The sequence below is a fragment of the Oreochromis aureus genome, linkage group 7, assembly GCF_013358895.1.
Source record: "Oreochromis aureus strain Israel breed Guangdong linkage group 7, ZZ_aureus, whole genome shotgun sequence".
Taxonomy (NCBI): domain Eukaryota; kingdom Metazoa; phylum Chordata; class Actinopteri; order Cichliformes; family Cichlidae; genus Oreochromis; species Oreochromis aureus.
The window spans coordinates 55,600,883-55,613,256 of NC_052948.1; the positions used below are offsets into that span (position 1 = coordinate 55,600,883).

Below are 12,374 nucleotides of genomic sequence, written 5' to 3' on the forward strand. Positions count from 1 at the left end.
GAATACCACTTTGAATTGCAGCAATGAAATTTCAGCAAAAACAGACTAGTCTGTTGCATCAGTTTTTTCCTCTTAGATTTTTGGACTGTCTTTGAATTTAGCCCTGTGTAGGTTGATAATTTTCATTTCCATCAAACAATGTGGCATCCTAACAGATTATCCAGTCCACATCAGCATAGATATCCAGTGTAATTTTTTTTTCCTATTGAGGTCTGATGTGTTTTCAGAAGGTTCATTTAAATATTTTGAACAGTTTAGAGAATAGTAGAACAAAGATGTAAACTTTGTGGGAATTTTTGTTTTATCATTTTTCTACTTTGCTCTAGTGTTTTGGAAAAAACATCTTCACTATAAGAAAAAACACAGGACACACAAATCTGCTGTTTTTTTGGAGCATCCGCCCCAATTTTTTCTCTTGTTAATCCATGTAGCTGTCATTTTCATTTATTTTCTTTTTACATTACATTACATTTAAAAACAAAATGTTTGTGACATAAATAATATAATTTATCTTTTAGATTATTTCAAAATTAATATTGGTAGAAAATATTACTAATTTATATTAAACTATAAATTATCTCCAAAATTGTTTTTAATTATTAGCTATAAAACCTCAAAATGATGTAATAAACTGTACTGGAGCTACCGTTACAGTAAATGCTGAGTAACAGAAACTTTATCGGCTACAGCACCACGCGACCCAGTCGTCTTGTACGTATTGTGGAAGCTGTAGTTTCTAATACTAGGTAGAGGTATGTTATAGACATTCACGTCTTCTACTTAAAAGACTACAAATCCCAGGAGCGGCACAAAGTGGAGCGTGACTTACGCATGGAGAGTCACCATGGCGGTGTACTGTTGTGTGTGACGGGCAGCTTAGCTTGAGAAAAATACCGAGTGACGCGTCTGCGTACTGCCTGTCTGCTGCCAGCCACGGCGGGGAGACTAAATACAGGATGGGGTCTCGAATCAAGTAAGTATATTTCTCGGTGCGTTAGCTAAAACTGCTGTGTTAGCAGTGTTCCACAGAGTCACAGAGAAGATATCGTAGAGTATGAGGGCCTGGCTTGTTGTGACACAGGCTAAAAACACTGACGGGACCTGGAAAAAAACAAAAAACAAGAACCTTTTATTTATATATTTTTAATGACACTGAGGTGTACTAGTAACTCACAAAGCTTTCCGCGCGGTTAGTGGTGACTGACAGTGAGTGGATATGTAGCCACTGTAAGCATGGTAACTGTATTAGATGTTTTTTTCCCCAACACCGGATGCTACTTTTCAGGACTGAGAAGTGCAGCAGAGACGATGACTGCATGCTACTCTAGTGGCATGATAGAAAAGGACAGCTGATCTATAGATTGGCTTTGGTATACAGATATGGTGTATTTATGAGATTTATATCATTATAATGACAGATTTAGTAAGAAAATTCCTGCACTGTGTTGAGACACCATATTAGTAGGGTGATGTGGAGGCCCTACTTTGCCTGCTTTTTAAGAACAATCCTTGCAGTTGGGGCTGGATATCATCACTGATTACTATAAGCGATTCAATTTCAAGATTTCAATTCGATTCAATTTTAAGTCAGACAGTCAGACATATTATAATTATGATCATTTATCAGTATATATCCATATACTTTTTATTTTTATGTTTTATAGCTCAGCGTTTTGCAATTTGGCATATTTTGTAAAAGTTTACACTTATTTGGTATTGAACAGCAGAAATTAGGCTTTCTTGTAGGAGGTCATTTAAAAAAAAAGTCGACAGCACTGTACACAACGGTAGACTGGTGCCTAATAAGCAAGCAAATGCAGAAACACAAATTTTTGGTGGTAAACTGGAAGTACACCGAGGGAATTTATGACAATATTTTTCAAATGTGAAGCGTAGTTTTGATCTTCATTTGCTGCTTTTTCTGTGAATTTTGGTTGGAGGGTGACAAACCTGCAGCTTCAGAATCTGTGAGATGTCGGCTTTTAGCACCCGATGAGGTGTCCGTGTTCGTGCAGCCGGGTTGCGCTTTGCGTTTACATCTTTCTGTGGAATGTGTTTACCTGCTATTTAATCGTTTCGGGTTATAACTCTTTGGTGGTTTTTTGAAATAGTTTTGTGAGCTTTAAGCTGAGATTCTGGTGTTTCTGGCTAAATAAATATATTTAAAAATCAGTTCAGGATTTAATGAATCGATATCGCATTATTCAAACTAAAACTGATTTGAATAGGAAAATCTATTTTTTAAACCCACCCCTTCTTGCAATCCCTAAACTTTGGGGCGATGTGTAAAATAAAATAAAAAACAAGACATAATGCATGGTCTATAGCTAATTTAAACTCTTTATTTCATTGGATAAATGATGTCATCTGACAGAAAGATTTCCGCTGCTTTGCCTTGTTGACCGTGTCTGGCGATATGGATGATGAGGAACTGTAGATCTTTGACATATTTCTCAAATGTGCCAAACCCCTGTATGGTGGACAGATCTCAACATATGTGCACAGACACCATGAGAAACGTTAATAGTACAGTACAGTGCTTGCCAGAAATTCCTGCAGCCCCTTCAATTTTGGTGTAGGCCACTTTGCAGTGTCCTTTACCAGTTTTCTTCCTTCATCTTTTTGATGGATGACTAATTCTTGGTTATATCTTTGTTGTGCTATATTGCTTTAATTTTTGTCTGCAACATAATTAAACATAAAGCTTTTTCACAAATATATTTTTTGGCCTTTGTTTTCGGGTTTATTAGATGGATGCAGTGAAAACTGACGGGAAAGGGAGAGGGGGAGACATGCGGCAAAGGGCCACGGGTCAGACTCAAACCCAGGGCCAGCCGCTCTCAGCCATGCTGCATATGGTCACCTGTTCATCCAACTGAACTAAACTGGCGCCCGTAAAGCTAATTTTTTATTATTTGTTGCAGGGAGAACCCTGAGTCTACATTTGAGGTGTATCTGGAGGTGGCCAACCCAGGCATCCACAGTTCTGGTAAGTCCTTAAAAATTACATTTTCTTTTACATATTGATCATGGAACTAGGTGTACATAAACAAGTAATAATGAATTTAAAATCAAAACAAACTGTATTGAAAGAACTGCAAAGTATTTAAATACATAGAACCCCTCGTTCTTCAAGGTTAGAATTACCAGAATTTATGAAGGCATTAATCACAAAATGTTCTCTGGTTATAGTTATAAAAATACCCTGACCAAACCAGACGTACTTAAGTAACATGGAAAATAAATTGATTTATCATCTTTATCATATCTTTATAGTTCTTGTCATCATAGTATCCACTAGAAATGTTCCTGCCAACTAATTTCTTAGCTGACTTAACAAGGAAACAAAGTTGGACTAGCTGACTAGTCTAAGACTAAGAAACACTCAGATATCTAGTTAAATTTGAGAACCATTTAGTGGACAATTCCAAAAGTTGTCCAAATAAAGGCATTTGAAACCAGTAATCACATTCTTCTTGAGTCGTCCTGGTGGATGATATTGTTTGTATTGATATTGTTTTGTTGCTTGTTTTATTCACTGAGTTATGGTATATCTGGTGGAAGACAGCTGTGTAACACTTAGAACATAACAGTTTGCCGGGTTTGGGCGTCAATTAAAATGTGAACAATTAGATTAAATGACTATTACATCTGGTACTGCCTAGTCACGTTATTAACAATTAGTAGTCTAGTTGACTATTTGCACACATCCTTAGTATCCACATCCACATCCGGACATAATACATTTTTCCCTGCTGGTTATCTACCTTCCATTCCCTAACATTAGAAAAAAAAAACAACTCAGTTGAAATCGAGTATTTTTCTTGGGACTTTTTTTTACCCAACCTAATGCACTTTCCCCTCCAGTGTTTTATGCAGTCTGATCTCCTGGGGAACCAAATACCTCCTCAGTTTCTCTGTACACAACTGACTTTGAACTACACAGCATTCTCTGTTCTAACACTGCCTGCACAGGGTCCAACAAACAAACCTGCCTTCTTGATTATTTTATTCAGCAAGTGATTGTTCTTCTTGTTGGTACAGCTCTCCCAGCAGACCACAGCATAGGGAATTGCATTAGCAACCACCGACTGATACAACATCTGTAGCAGCTTTCAGAGGATGTTCAGCCTCCGCAGAAAAAGCCTACCCTTTCCCAAAAGAGAAGGTGGAATAAAGCTAGCTATTTAGGCCTCCTGTCTCTTTGTGCAGTCTCATACTTATTCCAAAACGTTGAGAGAAGGGCCACACCATTTGTTGCATATTACTGTGGATAGTTCTCTGGTACACTTTTTACACGTTTTGCAGCAGGCGACAAACTACACTGCTTTATCATGTCAATATCTCTGTCACTACCACTTCCCTTACACTACTTTAGTAGATTTCTGGTAATGTGGAAATGTGAAATAGCTCTTTTTTTTTTTCTTCTTCTGTCCTATCTGTTGATGAAGTGTGCCCACACATGGAGTGGAATGGCCCAAACTTTGGGGTGTTGGTTATAGTAATTATGAAATCTTGACAACAAGTCATGGATTAGTACATAAAGGGTCCTACCCCAGTGTACTGTTTTGTAAACTTGAATTTATTTTGTGATTATTTCATAATTTTTGTATAGACTGGCTAGCAAGGAAAAAGTCACATCAGTACAAACATTTCAAGAGGTTAAAGATGATGGCACCAGCTAAGTTATAGCTTATGGATTATTGCTGCTTCTTTTATGCAAATGGTGATATATCTCAACTCTGTCTCTGAAGTTTTTTTAATCTGCAGCAAGTGACTAATTTCCTGGATACTGAGGAGAGGTTGTTGGTTGTATTTCTAAGAATTTTATCCTGTTTGCAGAGGAAATGACGAAACTGCAGTCTTCAAGATGCAATATCCATTTGTTTTTTATTTACTGTTTTAAGCAGAATGCTTATATTAGAAGTATCATTTGTAAGGGTGATTTATACCCTTGCTTACATTGTTTCTCCCTTGTTATATGAGGGAACAGTGCAGCACTCAACATGTTGCAGTAAAGCTCAAGCTCACCTCCTGGGCAGAACATACAGTGATGATCAAATCTGCTGATGAGTGCAGACATGATTTTGGTGAAGCAACAAAATAAAAAATTCCTTTTCCAACATGACTGTGCACCAGTGCACAAAGCAAGGTCCATAAGACATGGATGGGGGAATTTGGTATGGAACACCTTGACTGGCCTGCACAGAGTCCTGACCTCAACTCGTCAGAACACCTTTGGGATGAATTAGAGGGCAGACTGTGAGCCAGGCCTTCTTGTCCAACATCAGTGTTTGACCTCACAAATGCCCTTCTGGAAGATTGGTCAAAAATTCCCATAAACACCTAAAAACTGTGGAAAGCTTTGCCCAAAGAGCTGAAGCTGTTATCATAGTAAACCCATTAAGAATGGGATGTCACTCAAGTTCATATGCATGTGAACTGCAAATTTTTGGGTCACTTGGATTTGTTCAATTTCTTTTTTTTTTTCTTTTTTTTTTTTTTTTACTTTTTCTGCTTTTTTTTTCTTATGAGAATAACTGTTTAAATTCAAAGTCAGTCAGGCTTCTCTTCTCTACAGAAGGGATGAGTGATAACTCTCAGATAATTAATTTGTATATTTTGTCTAAACATAATTATTAAACAAAAAGAAAAAAAAAAGATGATGAAAGAAGCTTTTTCATTGTTTTTTTTTTCTCTTAAGGTTTAATGTCACAGCACTGTGCACTGTGAGTTAAGGGTGCAGAAATTAACGAAGAGAAGATGTGCGTACAAGAATGAATGTGTCTGCCAGCAACTCCTCATACACATACTGAAAGTGGGAAACCCCTAAGCCTCGTGGATTGGGATTGGGTCATAGTCTTTAGGGTTGTCTTGTTGAAAGGAAGCTGGTGATTTCAGTGAAGTCATTTCCTGTCTGCATGCTTCTAACAGGGCCAGAGCTTCGTCGGCAGTTTCCCGACGACTACAGAGATCAGGTCTTACATTTTCTTTTTTATAGTATTGTATTTTTCTACAGTTGTACATACCATGCTTTCACTCTTTCTCTATGACAAGCATGAAAATATTATTTTTATGTAATTTTAATTATTATGTAGTGTCAATAATGTAAATGCCTCCATGCACACTGTTCTCTATGGATAGCTCCACATTACATGTTCCATTTGAGCCCCTCTAACTTTGTTCATGGATTAATGTACTTTATAATCCCTTTCTTTGTACCACAGGAAACTCTTAAAACTGTGTCCAAGTTCTGCTTCCCTTTCAGCATGGACAGGTATACACACATACACATCTGCACCTACACAGGGTTGATTAAATTTAAGAGAATTGAATTAAAATCATTGCTGTGGTTATTCAATGAAGTTTCTGGTGCTGGTACACTATTATTTATGTTAATGACACTATTAAATGCTATAGTATTTTGGCTCGTTTGGGCTATTAGCAAAATTATATACAGTATTTAGTCACACTAAGAACAAGAGGGAAAAAAGTAATGTTAGATGTTGTTATAAGCTAAAGATGGGTCATTTTGAGATGTTGGTTTGGAGAAATTAAAATAATACAATGCTTTTGTTAGGTGCTGTAGTATAAATGCTAAAACAGGTCATTTTTGCCTGTTTGATTTAAATAGGTGAAGATGCTTGATGGCCTTCTTCAGTAAAACATGGATGTCATATCTTGACTTGGACATAAAAGCCTCAAAATGTCTCACTCGAAACATCAAGATGAAAGTCACCTAGGATTTTGAAATTGATACCATAGGTTCATCTACTAAGAATCTTAGATGAGTTTCTCAGTGACCTTGACGTCAAGCTTAGTGGTCAAGTTTTCTGAAAATCTTGTGAATGCGATAACTTGAGAACAAGGCGAAGTAGGATTTCGAAATTTGATTCCATAGGTGTATCTACTAGGAGGCTGAGGAATACCACCGGTTGCCGCCAATATCTTTTTAAAACTATTCAGACCTGATGGGAGTTCAGGAGCTGGCCTAAAGACTGTCCACTAAACTAAGCTCAAACAAAACAGCATTCATTCATTGATTGTTCTGCTTTTATTAAGTTTTATTTGGCACCATTAACAGATGTCCGTTTTATTCTATATGAAGTCGGTTTGTCTATATATTCTGTTTATTTGTGTATCTGTATCTTATGGAAAGGTCTTCTCCTCCTCTCTCAACCAACAGTCTTTCTGTCAACCAAGTTGGCCAGAACTTTACGTTTGTGTTGACTGACATTGAGAGCAAACAGAGGTTTGGTTTTTGCCGCCTCTCTTCAGGTGCACACACTTGCTACTGTATTCTTAGGTAAGTATGTGTATAGGTGAGTGTGGGGTGTGCATTCATTGTATTGTGGATTTTTTGTGAAAAGCTGATATAAAACTGTTTTATTTCCAAATAAAAGAAGGTCTAGAAAAACAAATAAGCCTGACTTTTGATGAGATGTTAAATTTGGTAGTAAGATACTGTACATATTTTGTTATCTCCACTAGTGATGACAAATTGACATCAGACTGAGAATCTTGCCTGTGCATCTTGTTTAGCTTTTGAATTTTCTGTGATTATACTTTATTTGCAGTCTTTAAAAATTAGTCATCCTAGTAAGTTCAATTCAGTTCAAATCAGTTTAATTTATGTAGTGAAAAACCAACAGCCGTCGCATCAGGAACCTTTATATTGTAAGGTAAAGACCCTATAATCATAATGAGAAAAAATCGGATGACACCTCATGAGCAAGCACTTTGTGACAGTAAGAAGGAAGAATCCCTTTTAACAGGAAGAAATCCCTGGCAGAAACAGAGAGGGGCAGCCATTTAGGGCAACCAGTTGGGATTGTCTGTTAAATCTAAAAAAATTATTGTTTAGATTTAACAGCGAGCCAAGGAAGAGCAGCCAGTACAGGAGTGAAACGTCAAGTCAAATGGACCTCAGACTTGACTAAAAGCAGCTGGAAATGGGTACGTCTATAGCTGATTTAAAAGTGTTAGTTTTTTCCAGTATGGGGTGTCCGACTATTCCAGAGCCTAGCAGCTGTAACTGCAAAGTTTTTGGGTGAGGCACTGAGAGAAAACTAATAGGATGTTGATCTCAGTGACCTGGAAGCAAAAGACAGAATTAAAAGTTCTGTAATATATTGTGGCACTAATCTATGAAGACCTTAAAAAACAAGCAATAAACTTTTTTAATGTATTTAAACCTTCATAGGTAGCCAGTGCAGCTGAGCTAAAACAGGAGTAATGTACTGTCTTTCCTTTGAATCAGTTAAAAATAAAGCAAAGGTGAATGAATGGTCTCTATGTGCATGGTTCCCACCATTAAGCATGGAGGAGGAGGTGTGATGGTGTGGGGCATGCTCTGCTGGTGACACTGTTGGGGATTTAATTTTTATGTACAAAATTGAAGGCACACTGAACAAGCATGGCTACCACAGGATCCTGCAGCAACATGCCATCCCATTCGGTTTTGCGTTTAGTTGGACCACAATTTACTTTTCAACAGGGCAATGACCCCAAACACACCTCCAGACTGTATAAGGGCTATTTGACCAAGAAGAAGATTGATGTAGTGCTGTGCCAGATGACTAAACCCCATCAAGATGGTTTGGGATGGACTGCAGAGTGAAGGGAAAAGGCCCAACAAGCAAAGGCTGGCTATTTTGAAGAATCTAAAATATATGTTTTGAGATATTTCACACTTTTACTACATAATTCCATGTGTTTAATTCATAGTTTTGATGCCTTCAGTGAGAATCTGAAGGGGTGAACGTGGCTCAGGGGGTTGGGAAGCGCACCTGTAACCGGAAGGTCGCCGGTTCGATCCCTGGCCTTTCTGTCCTGGTCGTTGTGTCCTTGGGCAAGACACTTTACCCTACCACCTACTGGTGTTGGCCAGAGGGGCCGATGGCGCGATATGGCAGCCTCGCCTCTGTCAATCTGCCCCAGGGCAGCTGTGGCTACAACCGTAGCTTGCCTCCACCAGTGTATGAATGTGAGCGTGAATGAATAATGGCATTGTAAAGCGCTTTGGGTGCCTTGAAAAGCGCTATATAAATCCAATCCATTATTATTATTATTATTATTAATCTACAATGTAAAGAGTCCTGAAAATAAAGAAAAACCATTAAATGAAAAAGTGTCCAAATGTTTGACTGGTAGCATATATTACTTGGTCTTTTCTCATATTAATTATTGTTTGATTACATGGTCTCAATGCTTTAAAACCATTGCTGTCTCTATATAACTATGAAAATCTCTGAATAAAAACGCTTTTGTTGTAACATTATCACCATTATTAATTGTTTTTTCAAAGGCATACCTTACACTCTTTTTTTTGTTGAGTACATGAATTACCACCTTATTTGTAATATTTTACCCAATATACCTTCTTTGCCACTTAGTCATTACTATTGTTTTTTTGTTTGTTTTTTTTGGTCAGTCTACATTTTTGTGGTTTCCTGTGTTTCACTGCATTTCTGCCATTGCTGAATGAACTCCACTCTTCAGTTTTTTTTTTAAATAGATGATTTCCATCTTGTTTGAATTGTGCTAATTAAAAACTGGTTTTGTGACTTTTTAGCTACCTTCCCTGGTTCGAAGTCTTCTACAAGCTGCTTAATATCCTTGCAGATTACACTGTCAAAGGACAGGTGAGAAATGACACGCGACGTATCTTGACATTAGATTACTTCACCTCAGTTAGGAATTCATTGGCCAGTCTCTTTATTAGCCAATACATGCATGTCAGATCTTCTGTCCATTTTACTTTTAGCATCAGATACGGTCATTGTTTATTGGCCCTGGCTTGCTGGACTTTCAATTGTAGCTGTAGTTTTGGGACTTTTTCTGAGACTCTAGCTACACCATAACAGGTTATTGGTTCAGGCTGTGCTATTTGTATTTATTTGCATGAGGACATGCTATCCATGCATTTACCGTGTTCTGATTTATTTTTTTTATGAATTATTTTTATTTATTTATTTATTTTTTAGGAAAGCCAGTGGCAAGAGCTCCTGTTGTTACTGTATACGCTGCCCATCCCTGAACCTTGTGTCCCCATTCACCTTGGTGTGGTGAGTCTGACTCAACACATCACATCCAACTAAGCTTGTAATTACACTGGAAAACACATATTACCTTTCCTCCATACAGAGGAAATAATGGAATAATGGAATCACCCATACAGAAAACCTGAAACTAAGTTTAGTTTTTAGCTTTAAAGTGTGAAGCTCTCCTGGATTACTACACTAGGTGTTATTATGAATCATCATGCAGGGAATGCTGCTTAGATTTTCTACATTCTTTATTCACACTGTGAAGCACTCAGACACTTGTCTTGTTGTCTGTCTCTCTCTAGCATTCCTATTTCATTGTGCCTGACACAAAGGAACTTCCCAGCATACCTGAGAATGTGAGTGTTTACTTTTCCTTTATGCTGAAAACATTGAAGTCAAATCTCAAAGCTGCTTTACATTTTGTCAAACAGAAGCCCACCGTTTTGACAGCTGACTCGTATCTCAACTATGACTTTGAAATGAGAGACTTTAGACAGGTTTTTGAGTGCACATGAATATGTGCTTATGTATTTCTTCTTATGGACATGAACATCTTTCGATTGACTTTTGAGGTCATCCCATGCTATGTGTGTAGATAGACCTACTGAATGGTAAAGTTCCACCCATAGACACAGTAATATCTGCTGTACATTAACAGGGTTACTGCGAATAAATAGTTGCCAGATTTCCTCTGCTGTACTCTTCTGTAAGAGCAGAAATATAGAAGTGCTCTAGGCTGTCAGGATCAAAAAATTATAATGAATAAGAATAGATTCAAATAACTGGTCTTTACTGTCACAACTAACTCTTGTTTTTATTTTTTCTCTTATTTTGTTTGATCCTTGCAGAGAAACCTAACAGAGTACTTTGTAGCAGTAGATGTCAATAACATGCTTCATCTGTATGCTAGTATGCTTTATGAACGTCGAATCCTCATCTGCTGTAGCAAACTTAGCACTGTAAGTAGAGTCCACTTCTTCTTTCTTCTCTCTGTTAATACTCTGCCAGTTTGGGCCTTGAATATTTCAGTAATTTGTCAATTTGTTAATGAACATGAAGAGATTTTCTTTAAACTGTCATTTTGAAACATTGCCCTTAAAGTGGCCACAGATATAATTTCACCCCATATTTAGAACACTAGTAGTAAACAGGCAAGTGGTGTTACTGAACGAGTGAAAATAATGTGCTATATGATCAAATGCAAAAGCCAATGAAGATCTCTTTGGTTTTATTTTGTTTATTTCACTTTCAGTTTTGCTTTTTTGTTTCCCTTTGACACCCAGCCACCTTTAATGTAGTTGTAATATAGATTTTGACATTTTTCCATTTGTTTTCCTATTTCCAATTGTCAACCACATCCCTGTTGTTCCAACTACCTGAACGAAAGCTATAGATAGCTATCAAGGAAAACAAAATCACTATCACTCCTTTGCTCCACCTCCTAAAATGTGAGGAAAATGTTTCCACCCAACCCAGCTCTGAATTAACTGTTTGTTTGTTTGTTTGTTTTAAATTCTTTGTACAATAAATTGAACATATTTAATGACCCTATACCAAATTTTAATCTCATAGTTTTGCAGTGCCTCAAAGTAGAGAGTGGTGGGTCACATTTAAGTTTTTGTCCAGCATTTTTTAACCCTCAAATAGACAGAACAAGAACTTAATTTCCTTGACTGTGTTTACAATTCAGAGGTGTCCTATTTGTCACTGGATGAAAAGTGTAGTAAACAGTGGACAGGTTGTGAATTCATCTTTATGAAAATAAACCTAATTGTCCATTGAGGACATATGAAACCACACTGGCCAAACCAATTAACTTGGAGATTACAGCCTGAGTCATTAATATGTCTGTATATTAAAGGTCTGAAAATTTCAAGGCTTCAGACTGAAGTTCTGAAGCCTTGAACTGTATTTTCACAGTTGCTGTCTGAATGTAAAACGGATATGATGATACTGGTACCCTAGGGTATCGTCTTCACAGCGCACTCATCCTAGAGCCAACCCTATTCTATCTTTCTGGAAGGCAATGGGACCATAGTTTAATTTTGTGTTGGTTACTTCCCATCTAGACCAGCACTTTGGTCTATATGGTCAGTTTTTCTGGTGCAGTTTGCATATTGTCTAAAAAACAAAACATCTCTTTGGGTGTTCACAGTTAACAGCTTGTGTCCATGGGTCTGCAGCCATGTTATTTCCAATGCACTGGCAACATGTTTACATCCCTGTCTTGCCTCAGCATCTGTTAGACTACTGTTGGTGAGTGTACTGGGCATCATCTACACTCCAGATTCTCTACATGGTAAAACACATGGTTAGGCCAAGGCA

The 12,374-nt window shown here is 37.4% G+C and overlaps 1 protein-coding gene across 2 annotated transcripts in view; it reads left to right on the top strand.

Moving 5' to 3' along the window:
* Nucleotides 1-735: 735 nt before the first annotated feature.
* Nucleotides 736-12,374, top strand: part of dennd1a (DENN/MADD domain containing 1A) — a 30,365-nt gene continuing 18,726 nt past the window's right edge. Inside the window, exons 1-10 of one of the 2 annotated variants that reach the window (XM_039614628.1) lie at nucleotides 736-973; nucleotides 2,925-2,989; nucleotides 5,935-5,978; nucleotides 6,228-6,277; nucleotides 7,187-7,306; nucleotides 9,575-9,644; nucleotides 9,987-10,067; nucleotides 10,352-10,405; nucleotides 10,898-11,008; nucleotides 12,205-12,305. In XM_039614628.1, coding sequence (XP_039470562.1) covers nucleotides 957-973; nucleotides 2,925-2,989; nucleotides 5,935-5,978; nucleotides 6,228-6,277; nucleotides 7,187-7,306; nucleotides 9,575-9,644; nucleotides 9,987-10,067; nucleotides 10,352-10,405; nucleotides 10,898-11,008; nucleotides 12,205-12,305 — 713 coding nt within the window. In that variant the 5' untranslated portion in view covers nucleotides 736-956. The remainder of the gene's footprint in view (nucleotides 974-2,924; nucleotides 2,990-5,934; nucleotides 5,979-6,227; nucleotides 6,278-7,186; nucleotides 7,307-9,574; nucleotides 9,645-9,986; nucleotides 10,068-10,351; nucleotides 10,406-10,897; nucleotides 11,009-12,204; nucleotides 12,306-12,374) is intronic. The other variant, XM_031738384.2, reaches the window with a different exon arrangement.